At 41.7% G+C, this 18912-nt stretch overlaps 3 protein-coding genes across 3 annotated transcripts in view; 2 read left to right on the forward strand and 1 right to left on the reverse strand.

The window, feature by feature from the left end:
* The first annotated feature begins 148 nt into the window (after positions 1-148).
* abcf2b (ATP-binding cassette, sub-family F (GCN20), member 2b) lies at positions 149-5485 on the forward strand. The gene is made up of 15 exons (XM_058630424.1): positions 149-307; positions 1412-1553; positions 1682-1894; positions 2055-2237; positions 2357-2528; positions 2715-2810; positions 2918-3020; positions 3239-3334; positions 3577-3696; positions 3815-3904; positions 3991-4101; positions 4200-4262; positions 4360-4488; positions 4575-4778; positions 4880-5485. Exons 2-15 carry the CDS (start codon positions 1424-1426, stop codon positions 4994-4996), a joined length of 1827 nt encoding a protein of 608 aa, XP_058486407.1. The 5' UTR covers positions 149-307; positions 1412-1423; the 3' UTR covers positions 4997-5485.
* si:ch73-173p19.1 (uncharacterized) lies at positions 5486-13620 on the reverse strand. Its single transcript, XM_058630412.1, has 17 exons — positions 13371-13620; positions 12107-12213; positions 11877-12016; positions 11627-11787; positions 11392-11550; positions 10584-11019; positions 10118-10219; positions 9561-9651; positions 9248-9471; positions 8913-9155; positions 8736-8834; positions 8337-8530; positions 8033-8207; positions 7788-7944; positions 7531-7684; positions 6921-7032; positions 5486-6837 (listed from the first exon to the last, which is right to left on the reverse strand). Exons 1-17 carry the CDS (start codon positions 13389-13391, stop codon positions 6662-6664), a joined length of 2751 nt encoding a protein of 916 aa, XP_058486395.1. The 5' UTR covers positions 13392-13620; the 3' UTR covers positions 5486-6661.
* Positions 13621-15880: 2260 nt separating this feature from the next.
* slc4a2b (solute carrier family 4 member 2b) overlaps positions 15881-18912 on the forward strand; it is a 41946-nt gene continuing 38914 nt past the window's right edge. The window contains exon 1 of the mRNA XM_058630374.1: positions 15881-15934. The gene's annotated coding sequence lies outside the window, so the exon portion shown is untranslated. The remainder of the gene's footprint in view (positions 15935-18912) is intronic.

Consider the following 18912-nt stretch of genomic DNA (forward strand, 5'->3'; position numbering starts at 1 on the left):
TCATGTAGATTAATTAATGAAAAACCAGGGAGTTAATTTCAGCATAAATATATACATATATATATATTATAATAACATTACATGTTCATTAAAAAACAAAAAACAATTATGTGAATGAAATCTTGCTCTAGTGTGAGGACTACGTATACATTTTATTGCCCATATTGAGGGGCGGGGCTATATCTTTTCTCCGCCCTTCTTGTCCATATATGGTTAGTCTGGCGATCCGGCGTGCGCCTTCATCCACCCGGCAAAAAATTGGACACGAGACGTCGGTGTGCTCCGTAGACCGGTACTGATTTTCAAGGTAAGAGCGATATTAACGCGGTCTGACAATTCACACTCAAATAGGGGACACACACACAGTTCATAAGAACAAAACACCGGCTTAAAAAACGTTCGTTATTCGCCGAATTAGCCGCCTTCAGTGCTTGCCATAGCTAGTTGGGCCTTGCGTCAAGTGAGCTTTAGCGGCACGGGCCCGTGAATGGTTGGTCATTGCCGCTATTAGCTTAGCTAGGAGGCTAACTCAATTAGCGAACAGTTTTTAAATACATATATATATATATAATAGACATAAGTTGCCTCTCTTGTGTGACACCTTTGTGGCACAATGCGTCGACTGTCCTGACCTAGTCATGTCGCCAACTCGACATTCTGACGTGGGATAAAGATGTACTGCCATTGTTAGCGGCATTAGCTTCGATAGCCGCGAACAGCCGGGCTGTATTACGTGAGGAGGACAACGTGTTAGCAGGTGGGACTGAAAGGGGTTAGCATTTCCTCTACGTTTTACAGTTCGTCACACTGTTCCGTTAACTGTATCAGGCCTTTGCTATTAAATGAAGATCGACCGAGCGGTGTTCGTATTATTAGAAACCAGACATGAGATGAATCGGATGATTCTTTACGCAATACATTAGTGACGATGCTTCACCGGTACTTGGGTATTCCCACCAGTTTCTGTCAGCGATGAGTCATTTTTATCCAGTGTTATGCTGCCAACATGTAACTGGTTATATATCTATAATCTTGCTGTTGTATAAAAACATACAGGGAAAATGTCAAATATTTAAAGACCAGAACAGCGGGGTGTAAGTGTAAAATACAGCCTATTTAAATTTATCAGCTTTTGTAGGCAATCAAGAAGTAATTTATGTAAATGTGTTAATTTTTTTAAATATGGCGTTCTATAGTTTGTTCTTCCTCTTATCTGTCTTTTGTGTGCATTACACTCACTGACTGGTCTTAATTTCCTGGACTGCTTGTTGAGATCCAGGGAATTGAGACCAAAATGTGTTGGTTGTCAGTGGTTTATCAGATATAGGTCTGTCCTTTACGGACATCTGCCTTGGAATCAAGGTACATTCTGATATCTGATGTTGAGAGTAATATGTGTCCTCTTTGTTAGCTCTGCACAACCATGCCATCCGACTTGGCCAAGAAGAAGGCAGCAAAGAAGAAGGAGGCTGCTAAAGCTCGCCAACGTACCAAGAAATCTGATGAAGATGGTGACCAACCAGAGACCCAGCAAAATGGAGCAGAAAGCAATGGTGAGGGGTGCACTGATTTTTATTTTATTTTTACTTACTGTTAAAGGTTTGGTTGCGGTGAAAACCGTTGAACCTGTGTCTAACCTTTTGTCCATAAGTGAAAAGTTTGTCTCGATTTTGTTTGACAGACATTGTCAGTTTGACCCAGGAGCTGGATGAGTTTGAGCTCCGGAAGACCGAGGCACGGGCTGTGACAGGTGTTCTTGCTTCGCACCCCAACAGCACCGATGTTCACGTTAGCAGCCTGTCGCTCACCTTCCATGGGCAGGAGCTGCTTGCGGACACCAGCCTGGAGCTCAACTCAGGCAGACGCTATGGCCTCATCGGACTTAACGGCACAGGTATTTGGTTCATCAAACGTAGTACATTTGCAGTGGTATCTCTATTTATAGATGGACACGGTGTTTTCTGACAATCATGGACCTCTTCAAGACATTTTGAACTGCTAGAGTTGTAGGAGGCTTAAAAGAAAAAGCCATTAAAATTATTATTTTGTTTCAGGAAAATCCATGCTACTTGCAGCCATTGGGCATCGAGAGATTCCCATTCCAGAGCACATAGATATTTACCACTTGACCCGGGAGATGTCCCCCAGTGAAAAGACGGCTCTGCAGTGTGTCATGGAGGTTGATGAGCAGAGGATCATGCTGGAGAAGGAAGCGGAGAGACTTGCCCATGAGGACTGTGAGTTACTTGTGATTTTCAATATGCAATAATAAACTGCAGAGGGCACAAGAATGAGCTGTCTTGCAGGTACTTATGCCATTGAAGTCGATGGTAAATGTATGTCTTTCCATTTGTAGCTGAATGCGAGAAGCTGATGGAACTGTATGAGCGTCTCGAAGAGCTGGACGCAGACAAGGCAGAGGTGCGAGCCTCGCGGATCCTCCACGGTCTGGGTTTCACTGCTGCTATGCAGCATAAAAAACTAAAGGACTTCAGTGGAGGATGGAGGATGCGAGTTGCTCTAGCTAGGTGAAAACAAAGTTTATATTGACATTATTCACTAATATATGTAAGCTGCTTTGTGCCAAGTACTGTTAAATTGTTCATAGTAGATGATTCTTAAATTATTTGAACATACTTGTTTCATTTAGTGTATAAATAAAATGTATAAACATTTTATTTAATTTTACATGAGTGTCTACATTGTTTTTGCAGAGCTTTGTTCATCAAACCCTTCATGTTGTTGCTGGATGAGCCCACAAACCACTTGGACCTGGATGCTTGTGTGTGGTTGGAAGAAGAGCTCAAGACGTGAGTCCCACATTATTTTTATGTCTTCATTAGTCAAATTAGTTACCTATGTGATTACCATGTTTATGAAATTGGTTATGAATTAAACCTTTTGTGGTTCTATTCAGGTTCAAACGAATCCTTGTGCTCATCTCACACTCTCAAGACTTCCTGAATGGCGTGTGCACCAACATCATTCACCTACATCAGCGAAAACTGAAGTATTACACGGTAAGACTACTTGACCCAAGGTCTCTCGTGGTGTCTTAAAACAAAATGACTCATTGCCAGAAGGCTTTAACAGCCTGGAAGCCTTGGAAGTCTAGTCTCTTAAACTGTACCCTCTTTGATCTCATTATGCTAAATAAGGAAACTGTTAATAGGCTGTTACTATTAATGTCTGTGGGAAGGCCGGTTGGATGACCATGCAAATCTATTTTTGTTTTAAGGGTAACTATGACCAGTATGTGAAGACCAGGGAGGAGCTGGAAGAGAATCAGATGAAGCGCTTCAACTGGGAACAGGACCAGATAGCACACATGAAGGTACAGGAAAATTCCACGCTCATAGAATGTTGTATTTTAGGGCTTTACTGGAATATGTGCATTTTAAACTCAATATATAAAATAGTTGCTGTTTCACAATCAACCTGACAAGAGTTAAGGCTACAGCAAACCTAATCAGTTGGCAGGGAAAAACCTTACATGTCAAACCTTACACATTCTTCGCAGTCGTATGATTCAGAGAGTCCCACACTCAATGTTCCATTTACACCACTCTCCTCCAGAATTACATAGCCAGGTTTGGTCACGGCTCTGCAAAACTGGCACGACAGGCACAGAGCAAAGAGAAGACACTGCAGAAGATGGTGGCATCAGGCTTGACTGAAAAAGTTGTGAATGACAAGGTATTGTATTATCGTTGGTTTTAGATTCGTAGGCTGGTAGTACTGGTATAAAAGCTCAGCAGGTTTTGACCCAGTGACACAAACATTTGATATTAACGCTTCTCTCAATCCCCCACAGACTCTGTCATTTTGTTTTCCTCCCTGTGGGAAGATTCCTCCTCCTGTTATCATGGTTCAGAATGTGAGCTTCAAGTACAGTGACGACACAGTGAGTATACTTGGTATTGTAGCGTGTTCACTGTATGTATGGGTTGATATTCTCAGTCTCACCCACCTGTTAAATGTTCCCTGTAGCCACACATATATAAAGACCTTGAGTTTGGGATTGACTTGGATACACGAGTAGCTCTGGTGGGGCCTAATGGAGCAGGAAAGTCGACATTACTGAAGCTGCTGATGGGAGAGGTTGGTTTAAGTTCCTTTTTCCAGGGTCTGACAAAAAATGTTTTTTTTTTCCCTTTGTCTCTTTAGAGTTGCTAATGTCTTGTATTTTCTTGTTTTAGCTCCTACCCACTGACGGCATGATCCGCAAACATTCTCACGTCAAGATTGGCAGATATCATCAGGTAAATCATACAGTGCATTACATCTAAATCTTGGATAAAATCAAAGCATTTCCTAAGAAACAGTACATTTTTACATCTACCAATGTGTATATTCCAGCACCTAACGGAACAGCTGGAGCTGGACCTGTCTCCTCTGGAGTACATGATGAAGTGTTACCCTGATATCAAAGAAAAGGAAGACATGAGGAAGATCATTGGTCGCTATGGCCTGACGGGAAAACAGCAGGTGGGAATTACTTTTTCTGAAATGTACTTAATGGTTAAAGAGCAAAGAAGAATCCTCGGGGATTAACACCTGAAACCATCTTCTAGGTCAGTCCCATCAGGAACCTGTCGGATGGTCAGAAGTGTCGGGTGTGTTTTGCCTGGCTAGCCTGGCAAAACCCTCACATGTTGTTCCTTGATGAGCCCACCAATCACTTGGATATCGAGACTATTGATGCATTGGCAGACGCAGTCAATGAGTTTGATGGCGGCATGATGCTAGTCAGCCACGACTTCAGGCTAATTCAACAGGTACGGATTACGATTACATGGATCTGTGTATGTTTGTTCAACAAATAAGTAAAACATCATTATGACCGGCATCATTATAATCTCCATCTTCTCTATGCCAGGTGGCTAATGAGATCTGGGTGTGTGAGAACCAAACCATCACAAAGTGGAAACGGGACATCCTGGCCTACAAGGAGCACTTGAAATCAAAGATTGAAAATCAAGCGCATGACATCTGAAACCGCCGCACACCGAGCCCACTCCTTTTGTCCTGCGTCATGCATTTGATCTACGAGCTCACAGAAGGCTGAGACAGGTTTGCACTGCAGGAAACATCCCAACCAGAACTGAAACAATCTCTTATGCATCTTATTGAACACGTCTCTTCAACATATTGTACTGGTTATTTTCAGTTTTCGGTTTCACAGTGCTGCATCTTGCTAAACCCAACCCCACTCCCTTCACCTCAGGCTGCACTCTTGATTGGCTGATTTCACCTGAACCATCTTGGTGCATTTTGAATGCATTCCATCGTGCTGTGTTCATAGAGAAGTTTTATTTTTCCAAATGTTCTGTTTTTTTCCCCCTGCCATGTATGCAGCAGCTTTTAGGTCATATTTTATGATATTTAAAAGTTGACTTTTGTTCCATGTAAAACATTTCGGCCTTATTTAACAATGTAATGCAATAAAGGGTTTGTCTGAATAAACAGAACATTACAAATGGTATTTAGATTGAGAAAACCTTTTATTCTTCTTCAACCCTGATGAATACAGTGGTCGTATCCACAAATCAAAAAGCTTTAAGGGAAAATAAACTATTTTACATCTCTGTAAACAAGAGGACAAAACTACATGTGAAACGAAATCGCTTTGGATTCTGATGTAAGCTGCATGGCTGCATAGATCCTATCGATACAGTTTTATGACTAAGTATTTCTCTCGCCAGTTCTCCAGGTAACTAAATAGCTTTACTGCCAAAATGAATATTGGTATTTCTTGGCAAACTAACAAAAGAATCTGAAGGATTCTTGCACAAACATGAGGCCAATGCATCTCCGGGATGCAATTAAACTACAGCAAGCCAGGTGAAATGCATACAGGTGTGATTTCAAAATGTTGTCCGGACCTTTTTAGAGGGATTAAAACTGGAATGAAAACATGATGTTGGACATTTAATGGCAAACAAAACCATAAATATTTTTAATTTAAACTTAAAGCAGTGGAGATCAAATCCATGATAAACTGAATTTTACAAATGCTAAATAACAAGTGTTGAACATGATGGTTTCAAAACTGGTCATGCTCTAGCTTGTACCAGAAGGTCTTGCATGTACTAATAGATCAACCAACTAATCTATCATGAACTGAGATGTCCAATGTTCTAATACTAGTGATCAAAGAATGACTGAAAAGAAATCATATGCCTTAATATCTACCAAATTATCAACCACCTTATGTTGAATTAATTAGTTCACTGATTAATCATTTAATGTTTTAAGTCTGAAAATCCATGCCGTTATGTTGCATTACCAACAAAAAGTAAATGTTTTTGCGCCAGCCAAGAGAAACTGCCGTCTCCAACGTACAGGTCTGCACTTAAAGCTCCGAAGTTTGTCAGGTGGCCTTCTCCAGAAAAGCTGCAAGTAAATACTGATTCTATATACAGTATGTAAACATGTGGCCTAACTGTTAAACACAAGCCTCCTGTTAAAGGTTTCAACTTGGCATGCATGTCTGACCCATTAGTGGCACTAGCTGCAGTTGAAACGGTGCAAGTTGGAGTGCTTTCGTTACGCTGTTTCCAGGTGAGGCTGGAGGCAGCGGGGGTTAAAAGAGGACCGCAACAGTCGGCGACGGCGCTCTCGGGGATAATATGCGAGGACCAGTCGAAGGTAGTGATGCTCACTGGGCTTCCCATTCCTCATCTGACACCTCATCAGGTGGGATGGTGCGAGTGTGGCAGGCCTGTATGTTGCTGATGTTGGAGAAAGAGAGGAGGTTCGCGATCCCAATCAGGCTGACACCAGTGAAGTCCAGATTCACCCGAGCCAGGTGCATGTGTTTAAGAAACTTAAGACCTAAAGACAAAAAATACCATCAATTAAAATGTTTTACAAATAAGCTCACAATGAAATATTTGGTTCAGCGTGTGTCACCTTACCGCGGTCTGTGATTCGTGTCCGTTTGAGGTTAATCTTAACCAGCTGATTACAGCGGATCAAACCTCTCTTCACTACAGAGTCTCCCACCCGAGTGTTGGCTAACCCTAACACCTGAAAAAAACAAACATTAAACATCACCACACAACCATGCAAAGAATAATGTCTTAATTTTCTTATGCCTGCCCCACACCAGAGGATAATTGGACAGATTTCGATCCCCAGCTGGCCCTTCCAACAGCGATGGGTTGATTTTAACAGATTATCCTGTAGTGTGAGGGATTAACAGGCGCACTTTGCACTTAGCGTCATTGGACGTATCAGAGGCTTCTCGATTTCAAAACAAGTATTAAACACGTTTAATGAAAGCAGAGTATGTATTCTATATATATGTGTACAAGCGGAAGTTAAATTTGTAAATTAAGAACGACGACTCCCACATAAACATGACGCATGAACCAATTTTAAAACATCTGTATCTGTGGGAACTTCCTCAGCTGACTGACAGTTCACACATTTGTTGGTCAACTGGTATGGGCGGCGATGTTTGTTGCATTCGATGTTGTCGTTGGTAAATTCAAAATCCTAAAATCAGAATGACCAGTGTCTCACCTCAAGGTGCGGCAGACAGACGATAAGTTCGGCCACTCCTCGGCTGGTGACGGCCGTCTGGTCCAAACACAGATCCTGCAGTTTGTGCAGCACATGCAGAGACGGAAGTCCGGCATCTGTCACCTGAGTGTTACTGAGTGACAGCTTCCTCAGCCTGCATACATAAAACACAGTATCTGTGTCAACGTGGCTGTTGTGATGGTACTCAAGACACCTGTTTGGTTGTAATGTGTAAGGTAGAATGGTATGGTACTGACTTAGTCAAGGAGGAGAGGTGTTTAATTCCTTCATCTGTGACTTGGTTGTAATCCTTCAGGTCCAGCTCTAAGAGCAGGGACAGATTGGAGAGGTGAGACAGCCCAATGTCGTTCACAAAGAAGCGTCCAGGGAGGATGAGGTGGGTCAACTTTAGACCTGGAAGGAAGGTAGAAGCCTTTCTATAAGTTTGATTTGACAAACACTTTGTCTGCTCATTTATGATCGTTCATTCCCAGTTACTCACCTGAGATGATCTGCAGGGCATTGTTGCCATCGTGAAAGCGAATTCCCCCCAAACTGAGGGAGGACAGGGCAGGGAGGGTGGCGATGTGCATCAGTGACTCCTCTGTCACGCCAGTTCCATCCAGGTTGAGTGTCTGCAGGCAGGGCAGCTCTGCCAGAGCGGAGATATTCTTAATCTGAGGAAACAAGACACAGCAAAACAAGAGGTTGAAAAGAAACAGTACATCAAAAGGCAGTAAGGACTAACTGCTGAACGTCTGCATTGAAAACGATGGCCTGGTCTGTGCCCAGCAGGGCTGAAGTACCTCCGTCAGCTTGATGCTGAGGTGTCGCAGGTGTGGCACACAGGCAGGAAGGACTGCCAGCGTAGCTTCAGTCACTGCCGTCTCATTCAGGCTGAGCTGAATGAGGCAGGACGGAGCCGACTGGAGGTACATCACCATCCCAGCATCGCTCACTTTGGTCTGGTCCAGAAACAGGAGAGACAAACTCTTCAAACCTTTAAAGAGCCACAGGAAAATGGAAAAACAACTATGATGTGCAAGAAGATCACAAAGGGGAAAAAACACCAAGTCTTTGACTCAGAGCAGCTTAGGCTAGAGGGACTTGCATTCTTGCACGGAACTGTAACTACTATTGAAGCAGTGTTACGTAATGTGTTTTCCCCGTATTACAAGTGTCTGAGCCTCGTTCAAAGCACTGACCTGTGATGTGCTGCAGACAGGAGTCGGTCAGTTTGCTGCAGGAAGAGAGGTTCAGGTACTGGAGTTTGACCAGGCTGGACAAGATTGACAGACCAGAGTCTAAATAGAAGGAGTTCAGGAGTTAAAGAAAACAGTTGTTCTCATGTAGAAACTACTTTCTAGGATGAAAACCTGTACCTGTGATGAGAGGCGAGTTGACGAGACTCAGGTGCTTGAGTACCGTAAAGGCCCTCAACTGCCGCAGGAGCTCGTTGGTGGAGTACGGGTAGCAGTTAAGAACAAATTTCTGCAATGGGCAGCCGAAGAAGAGCTCCAGGGTGCGTGGACGAAGAAGCCTTTCGCGGGACATGTGGTTGAGCAGAAGCTCTGCTAGCTCAGGGGTCAGACATGCCAGACTACTGCTGTACTGCATGCTGGGAGCTGAGAGAGTGAGGACCACAGTGAGTAAACAATGAGACACAGTTGACTGAAAATCACAGAATGGTACTGTTGGATTCTCTGTGGTCTCTCACTGGTCATGAGGTGCACGGTCGCACGGGTAGCCAAGGCACATAGAGATGGTACGCTGAGTGTCCTGTAGGGCCTTTTAGGAGGCGACGGCTGCCCCTGTGAGGCACTGGGGTCGTCTTGCTGCGCAGCTCTTTGAAGACGTTCAACTGCTGCCAAACCTGCAGCTCCAGGTGCAACCTGACCTCCCGCATCCTCGGGAACTGCTTGGTCGTCTGCTGCAGCCTCCCTGAAACATGCACACAACTGTCTTTCACACACACACACACATTACAGTTTGATGTAAATAAGACTGGAGTACACCTTCTAGACACCCACCTGAGTCGATTGCCTTGCTCTGGCCAGTGATGCCTTGGCTCAAATCCTCCTCGAATCCTGTTCTCCGGAAAGAAAGGCAGCCTCGGCATTTCTGTACAAATTGACAGTGACAACATTAGACCACAAGCATAAACTCATCTAAAACACTAAACAAGCCAGTCAAAGTGAAAAGAAAGTACTATATCACAACCACATAATCTTTATGATTGGCTGTCCAGCTTTAATCACTTAAGGAACTCGGCTCTGATTGGCGAGGCTCAGGAGTTTTGAGCTGCATGTTTGACAGAAAGGGGCATTCACCTATATGTCCTAATCCTAATCTTTGTTACGCATGAAACATGTTACTGGGACAGGGTCTTATGTTCTGAACACTGGGAAACTTATACAATGTACAGTTCACAAGTTAGTGTACTATAAGTTAATAGTTAGTTGTGGATGAAGAAGTGGAGGTGTGGAAAAGAGGGGAGGAGAAAGGAAGGGAAAGACAACAGAATTGTGGGTCGAGTGAGTGTGTGTGTGTGTGTGTGTGTAACAAGCCCAGTCAAAGGGAACAGTACCATTTAGCACATAAGGTGGTTCTTCCTCACGTTCTTCGTCTTCATCAACCTCTATGGCAGCAGCTTCCTCTTCATTATCAGGAACCAACCTATTGCCTCGCCCTGTTAAGCACCAAATATACCATGTCGTGACAAAGGGTCAGGTGCACTTCTGATGGTGAAAGTGAAAACACGGTCTCATTTTAATTTATCTTCAGATTTTGGGTCAGTTTTGGAAGGACTGGGCAATCTTTTGTTGTTTGGGAGTTTTTTTGGGTCCAAATTACAACAGGGAAGATGGGAGAAAAAAGGTGAACGGGATCATTTGAGAGTCAAGAAAACTGCCAGAAAAAGGGTCATACGTCTCCAAGTGGCCTAGATTGAAACCTATAGAATCATAACATTAATTAAGTCATACTGAGGAATTAATTAAAATGATAAAGAAATACCCACAATGTTCTTTTTGACATAATAATATCATACTTACCCCAGAAGTGTGAAGGCCCAGACAGTGAAGGACCAGCTCCAGGAATCCCTGCGTAATTCACCGCTTCTTCCCACACTTGGTTGGGTAGTGGTGGTGGAAGACCCGAATCCTCCGGGACGGGAATTTGAGGCTGAGGAGGCACAGCACAGGGAGGAGGCTCATTCTGTACCGTTAGCGGTGGATCTGCAGGATTTGGTGGCTCCTGAGGTGTTTCTGGAGGAGTGGTTTGAATGCACAGGGCAGCATTGGGCGTTAGGCCAAGGGAGCGCAGTGAGCATGCGAGTTCTGCCTCCCCAAAACGTTTCCGAGGGAAACCCTGGAGGAGAGAGAAGGACAGGAGGGAAGGGTGACGTCCGGAGATGTGCTCCACAACGCTGCGGAGGGGGGCGTCGGCCGGGAAGCGTTCACGGATTGACTCGCCGGATGGCAGCCGAATCTGCAGCAGAACACAAAAATGACAACTCTGTCATTCCTGTTTATACTTCTCACACAAGATTTGATCAATTCATTTAACAATGTACATGTACAGTACAGAACAATATCATGCTTGTACATGATATTATTTAGGTAAATGACACTTGTCTTTATGTTTTTGATATTTTACTTTGCATTGATATTGTGTTTTATCATTCATTCATTCATTCATTCATCTTCTACTGCTTTATCCTCCACATGAGGGTTGCCGGGAGCACTGGTGCCAATCCCAGCTGATATAGGGTGAAAGGCGGGGTGACATTAAAATGTTTTATTTATAAATGTACAAATGAACCATTAACCAACAAGTAAATAAAGTTCTTCATGGACCTACCATGAGGACACAGTTGTTATCGACATTTGTCTGAATCTGTCCCCCGAGCCTCTGCCCTTGACCACTAGGAGGTGACGTCTCTGTGACAGCGCCTGTCTGGGTCTTCTGCTGTAAGCTCTTCCGATCCTCAGCTATCCGCTTCAACACCAACTCTCGCTCCTGGCACGACAAAAATATTCATCATGTGTTTGCTGATATATTTTCTCTTTTGCCAGCTTCCTTCTCCACCACTGACCTGTTTCTTTTGTCTTCTCTCTGCTCTGGCTTCCTGAGCAACACGTTGTCTTTCTTGCTCTTCAAAGTCACCTTTATCCTGTTTGATGCGAGACTCAACGGGCAGTGGCTCTGGGGACAGGTTGCCTGATTTTGATGGTCTCAGCACCAATGAAGGGCTCGCTGTTAAAATCAGGGACAATCGAATAGTTAGTGGTCAGACAACCTAGTCCAGGATACGACTGTTGAGCCAAAACGTAATAGTGCTATACCTTGACTGCCAGTGGGAGATGCTTGTTGTTGGGAAGTGTCTGTTGCCTCTTTAGGTGGGTTGAAAGCAGAAAACGCTGTCTCAGCAGGCTGCGGTGACTGCTTGACCAACTTGTGCCGTGGATACTGACCCTGTAAGAGCCTAGTAATACACAAGAAAGGACCACAGCATTTAGTAAAGATTTTTTCTTTGAAAATGAGAAAGACAACACCAAATGGCAACTTAACTCACCACTCAGCTGCCTCTGGCACTGAGAAATGCCCCGCCTGCACAGCGGCCTGGATCTGTTCCTTTGTGAAACCCATCTCACTGAGGATGAGGAATAACTCCCCGATGGTCTGTAAAACAAATTCAAAACACAGATGTTTGATTAAAAATGGCCAAGTGCCAGTTCAAGACCACGCCAGGTCAAAAAAGGGCTGAGCAAAGTACCCAACCCCCCATTGCTCCCCAGGCACTGCTCAGTGACAGCCTGCTGCTCTTAAATCTACAAAGGTTTCAGGATGGCCTGAATGCAGAGAAGGAATTTCCCCTGTGGAACAGATAAATGACGAATGACGTTATGACAGTTTTGTGCAAATATCCGACTTTGCCACAGCAACACCTTTTAATAAAAGTCATGCTATTCAAAACAATTCATCTACCACATCTTGTTACCTTATTTCACCCATTTTGAGTTGGATACGATAATCACTTAGGTTACATACAAAATTGAAGAAAAAAAACCTGTAAAATTTGTTTTCTATCACCACAAGAAGGCGCTGTTTTCAAAATTGAATGTTTTCACATAGACATCTTCAGCAACAGCAACTATTGCAAGTTTTGGTCAGATTAAACCTTCCACTGCGAAGTTATTTGCTGCAATTTAAATCATGTGACATTAAGAAAAGCATTTGATCACTTTTAATCCCGATCTTGTCCACAGGTGGAAGATGCATGGATGCTAAAAACTATTTCGATACTTTGTGTCTCAAAAGCGCTAAAAAAATCACAATATGTCATCGTTTTGATTTTTTTATCGTGATATTATTGATATCGTGGACCATGTGTCCGCGTAGCATATCATGAGTTACGCTGTGATTCCCGCCCCTAATCAATACCATTGACTGTGTTTATGCGTAAACAACATACTGACATATTTATTTTCTCTTTGTTTGTCTCGCAGGCATCAAGATATGACTGAGACTAAAGCTGCAGCAGTTAAGCCATTTAAACGCTTTAATTTATAAGTCGTCACTGCATATGTTAGCTCGTCAAAATAAACACATTAAAAATGGATACAGTGAAGTCAGCGAATACACATTACAGAGAAGCGGGGGCTAGCGTGCAGCTAACGCTCGCTGTGTTGTTATGATTGTGCTATAACCAGGCTGTTAACGAGCGGCGTTAGCATGGCGGCTAACAGTTAGCTTGGGAGAGAACGGCAGCGAGGTTAAAGCTAATATATTAGTAGAGTAGTGTCATGTCAAAGGTGGGGAAGAAACGGTCATCTTACCGAGGAGGTGCCGGCACTCATACCGACGGTTCAGCTATACTGCCGAAAGGAAACTGGTGCTAATGAGCAACTTTGTTGACTTCCTGGGTTGTCCTGCAGCAGTGTAGCCTGCGAATATCGTATGCTAGTAGCTGCGCTGACCTCTCACTTTTAGATTGACAGAATATTCACATCAAAGCAGCCAACCAAAGGCGGACAAATCCAGTCTGCTCCTCAGTTAGCTTACAGAAGCCCCAGCCCCAGCAATGACCATTTATCGCCTCCGTGACCGGACGCGACCAAGAAATGTGTGGAGAATGATTTTGTTGACTCAGAGAATGAGTCATAAACCCGTGATGTCAGTGGAAGATAACGGGACACGGGACTGCAGTCAAGTGAGTCTACATTAAAGGAATTAAAGTTTAACTGTGGATACCATGAAACATCGCGATATATTGCGGGGTGAATTTGAGTTGCCAATTATCAATTAAAACAAGTATATATATATATATATATATATATATATATATATATATATATATATATATATATAATAAATGTTTTGATATTTGATATTTTGATTTTATTTTTTCTTCTTTGCCTCCCCACTGTCTTTGTGTTATATTTCAAACAATTTATGTATATTAATAATGAAAATATTGCTGAATTGTAATAACCTGAAAATGAAAAAACCCTTATCCATTTTGTGCACCACAAGCACTGGTACCGTAACACCTCACATAAATGAGCACATTTTTATATCGAAAGAGAGAAAGAAGGTGCTGTATTATCAGATTTGAAACATAGTAATTATTTCCACCTGCAATTACAGTAAGTCACCAATAGATGTCACTCCCGCTACATATTGACGTCACCTTCAATAATGACGTTACACCTGCTACAAAATGCAAAACTTTATTGGCCAAGATGATTTCGACAAATTACAATATAACCTTCGTCTTCTAAAAGTTAAATTATGATTCTTTTCACAAAAATATTTTTGTTCTATTCTAAATGTATTAATATAATAAGATTACAACATGTCACCGTGAAAAGTGTAAATCAGATCCTCATTTAAAAGGAAACACAAGACTTCAAGTATCTTCAAAATGTCTAAATAGGCAGACAGACAGACAGACAGACGACTTTATTAATCCCTTTGGGAGGTTCCAAATTAACAGCTCCAACATCCACACACAGCACTGTTAAAATTAGAGTCACAGCGTTATTCTCAATTTACTGAAAAAGAAAGTATCAACACATTTCAGCCAAACAAGTAGTACAACACTGAGTCTCTTGTGTGTCAGCTGATGCAATGGTTCAAATATTAAGTGACTAATTAATTGTGAATGGGGGGAATAGCCAGGTGACTACACAGAAAAGCCTTTATTATAAACAGAGCTGCACAAGTGGAAGACTACTACTGGTTGATAATGTAAAAATGTGGAATGAATAATGTGAATTATGTGCTAATATGAACTCATGACAATGTGGTAATTTGATTATCCATATTATTTTTTACAAATATGTGACATATAAGCAATTTTCCACACACTTAAACATCCAATTTGCTCTAACTGGAACACCAGGGCGTATGGATACTACAAACAAAGAGCTGATATTCGTAAGCCTGGAGGTCTTGTAAAATTTAGATGACATTACTTTCATTTGGCAGAAACTGAAGATAAAAATAATTATACATATATACATTATATGTATATTTTTCATATGTGAATTGTCCATAAATGACAAGCTAAACTTCTTTTGTGTTTTGACATGCATCTTCACCTGTAAATGTTACTTAATTTTACAAATTGTACCTTTAAGTTTAAATTTGTGGTTTGTTATTTTCATGAATACAGTTTACGTGACTTACTCCAGTCTTAGTAACGGGTAAATAATATAAATAAACATTAATGAATGTATTCATTACTTTTTTTTTGTTTGTTTTAGGAATATTTCTAAAGTTTGGACTGGGCCCCAGAGGTTTGATGATGATGATGGTGACGATCATCATCACCCCAGCGGAAATTCTCGTTCATTGTGGCCTTCGTCAGAAAATGAATCATCATGTACGCACGCGCAGCCACTTGTTTCTGGAGAAGGCGGCGGAAAAAAACCACAGGAATAAAACCGGAATTTGATTGATATTGTTTTCAAAACAAAAGCACAAAAAAATCAACCTCTTGAATCTTGACTGGAATCAAGATTCCCCCCCCCCCCCCCCCCCATCAATTTCATTTGGCCCGCCACTTATTATCAAATTATGATTATGTCTTTATTGTTTCTATTAAAACATTACTTTTGCATCAAAAATACGTTTATATTGTAAGCAATGTATCATTCCATGTCAAAACAAGCACTTTTATTTTGAAATGATGTGAAATATCATCATATAAATTAGGTCATTTGAGTTTGAGACCCCCCTGAATTAAAGGATTTCTGTACCTCCTCCACTCACACTCACCAATGCTGTGGTTGTTTTAAGAAGATTTTTATTTTGAAATATCTGTACCGGAGGTGGAAACGTCTTTATTTAAGGCCTATTGACACCGGTTCATCAAGTCATTCGGAGAGAGTTTGAGGTGAGTACCAGACAGCGGCGTGTAGATAAGCTTCATTATCTGTGATGTTCTGAGCGCAATTATGATGTGTCTTCCTCGTGATATTGATAAATAACTTGAAGCGGTGAAGTTCGTGAAGTGCTGACTTTATTTTTCCCGTGGAGCGGTTGTGTGTGATGACAGCAGCCACTTTAACTGCCACACAGACACGAGTGTGTCCAACGGTGTCCACTGCAGCTGGTGCTACCAGAAGACTGCGCTTTGTTTCAGGGCTTTTTTTTTTCACAAGATAACATTTAAAGGAGAAGCAGCGGAAACAAGTTAAGGCGTTTGAAGAGAAAAAAAAAAACTATAATTTCCGTCATATATTTTCTGATTTAACATCGCAGGCTAACGGTGACTCTGACAGCAGCAGCAGGTTGTGGTCAAGGATGTCCCCGTCTGTGACAAATCCTTTCCTATGTCCTTAACAAATAAAGGACTGTTCAGACTGTGTGGAGACTGAATGTGGTCAGATTTACTCATTCTTTCATTCATTCGTTCATTAATTCATTGGAGCTTTGCGTTTGAGTGTGTTGCTTCGCATGTCATAAGCAGGGGCGTTTCAAGGGAATTTGGGGGCCTCATGCAAAAGACAGCTTGGGGTCCTTCGTCAACACCACTTAGTAGTTGTTAAAAAATTTAAAAATAAAACAAACAAAAGAACTCCAACTCCTTTTGGAACAAGTTTGGAAATGCTGGCTTTGTTTTTGTCTAAAATCAACAATGACTTAAGAATCTTAAAAAAAAAAAAGGGGGAACCGTATACAAACAGATTTTTTTCCCCACGGTGCACTGGGGGCGACTTTAACGCAATCATGACCAAGAAGTGACATTTAATTTCTCCTTGCAAATTGCAGTTGGTTGCGTGATCACTGAAACATCTTCAGCCATGTTCCCACCAAGGTTATAATAGTTTTGTATTTTTCATTATTTTTAGTATTTCTTTAGTTTTTACTTTTTGTTTTTAAAATTTGTTAATTTTAGTTTTTATTCGTTTTTAGTTTTTGTAAAGGCTTAGTTTTAGTTTTTTATAATATGGGCTATGCAAGATGCAAAAAGGTCATAGTAAGTGTTGAGCGTCATAAAAACCAAATAAAAGATGCCATTTTTTTGCAATTCCATTAAGAATAGTACCAAAATAACCATCCCCAATCGTTTCATTTTTCAGTACAATTCCCTTGGGTTACCAGAGTAATGTTAAAGTACGGTACGGGTGGAGCTAGACCCACGACAGTCAGCTGATTGGGTGACAAAAAAAGCATCACTCCGACCGATCTTTCTTCAGCGCCCACAGTCTGTTCTCATACAAAGATTGCACAGGTATGTCATGCTACATGTTTCGCTGACACGGTCATCGGGCACAGCGCACCGCCCCGAATGACTAAGTAAAGGTACTGTTTTTTACTGCTAGATTCTCAGTCGAAATGCAAGCCAGACCGAGGACTTTATCGTTCCAAACTGTACCGGCGCCGTTCTCCATTATTTTTGACGTAATGACGACATCAAATCAGAAGGTCGTAGGTCAGACCAATACTTCCCCAGACCTTACCGTACAAATGTGTTTTTTAATTAGAATTATTTTATGTCATTTAGCGGAACGGTTTCCACCGACCTCACCCTTTCCAGACTCCTACTCAGTCTCAGGTTTAAGTTCATCCCTCCTTTTCTTAAACACATCAGGAAACTAAAGTGGCCTTTAATTACCAGAAAGGGTGTTGGTGTTCTTTGTTTGCAGTAATCGTCCTCTTCAGTACTCAAAACATCCATTTTGGCTGCTTTGTCTGGTCTAACTGCTGTAGAAACTTGCCAGCACAAAACACTTTTGTTTGAAATTGATTATACACGTATACAAACTTACTTATATTTGGAATATTCAATTTCTCCTCACTTTGGACCTTTCATGCTTCATCTTGAGGTTGAACTTTACATCATATGATTCCATACTGTCAGCTTCTTTATTTGTATTCATACCTGTGCCAATGTCCTTTCTTATTCTAATGAATAGATGGATTTGATTAGGTTGTAGTTTGGAATTTGAAGATTGTGAGGTGATCGGAGTAACACGGAGAATATATTATGGTCTGATAGCTAAAGATGAAAAGTCTACACGATTATCTAGTAAATATGAATCACGTTGCGCGGCGAAATATGACGTTTTTTCACAACGCAAGTTGTGCGACATGAGAGGAAAGTGTCTAGTGATGGAGAATAAATCGGGATTTACATCCACACCACTCTGTTTTCATTTAAGAAGATTGAAAATGCCGCTGGGGCCGCTTATAGTTTGAAAAGTGCAAGTCAGTGTTTGAAAACAATGATGCAGTTTTACACTCTCTGATCAGTTCTGTCTTCAGATTGTAAGGGAGGGGCGGGACTATAAGCAGGGGGCGTGACTTCAAGTTGTCTAATCACGCAGAACCACATGACACAAAATAAAAGAAAAAGAACAGATCAGAAAAGTGGTCAACCACACCTTTAATCTGTCACAAATATTAGGCTTATTTATCCACACAAGTCAATTGTTTATTGACTTCATAAGATACATTTATTACTTTACCACATTATCCCCCAGTTTGGGAAATGTGGCCCCAGAATTGTCCCTCTGTCACGTGGCTCGTACCCTCTAGCAGGAAGGAGGAAGGATGTGTCTCCTCTGCTGAGTCACCAGTATCGTCTCCTTGTGCACTCCAGGTTATTCAAGGAGAAACAAAAGCTGTGATACAGCATAAAGCGAATATCTTTTCCTGGCGCGTATTAAATGTAAATGAAACAATGAAATGTCCTTGAAGTGCTCGGAATAGGGCAATCTGAAACATTTTAGTCACTGAATCGGACTTTGTTCCATATCTGAACGACATCTGATCTGAAATTTATTTGCAGCTTGGCTTTCTTTTGTCACACGATCCACTACGGTGCTCAAACTCTTATCTTTTTTACATTTTCTTTTTTTTACAATC

The sequence above is a fragment of the Solea solea genome, chromosome 1 (assembly GCF_958295425.1).
Source record: "Solea solea chromosome 1, fSolSol10.1, whole genome shotgun sequence".
Taxonomy (NCBI): Eukaryota; Metazoa; Chordata; class Actinopteri; order Pleuronectiformes; family Soleidae; genus Solea; species Solea solea.

What these genes read in the sequence shown, in the direction of transcription:
- abcf2b (XM_058630424.1), top strand. Translation starts at nt 1,424, where the DNA reads ATGCCATCCGACTTGGCCAAGAAGAAGGCAGCAAAGAAGAAGGAGGCT. An exon ending in ATGCGAGTTGCTCTAGCTAG is followed by an intron (nt 2,529 to 2,714) that starts GTGAAAACAAAG and finishes TTGTTTTTGCAG; the next exon opens with AGCTTTGTTCATCAAACCCT. An exon ending in TTGGAAGAAGAGCTCAAGAC is followed by an intron (nt 2,811 to 2,917) that starts GTGAGTCCCACA and finishes GGTTCTATTCAG; the next exon opens with GTTCAAACGAATCCTTGTGC.
- si:ch73-173p19.1 (XM_058630412.1), bottom strand. Translation starts at nt 13,391, where the DNA reads ATGAGTGCCGGCACCTCCTCG. An exon ending in AGAGAAGACAAAAGAAACAG is followed by an intron (nt 11,551 to 11,626) that starts GTCAGTGGTGGA and finishes TTGTCGTGCCAG; the next exon opens with GAGCGAGAGTTGGTGTTGAA. An exon ending in TGGGCCTTCACACTTCTGGG is followed by an intron (nt 10,220 to 10,583) that starts GTAAGTATGATA and finishes GGTGCTTAACAG; the next exon opens with GGCGAGGCAATAGGTTGGTT.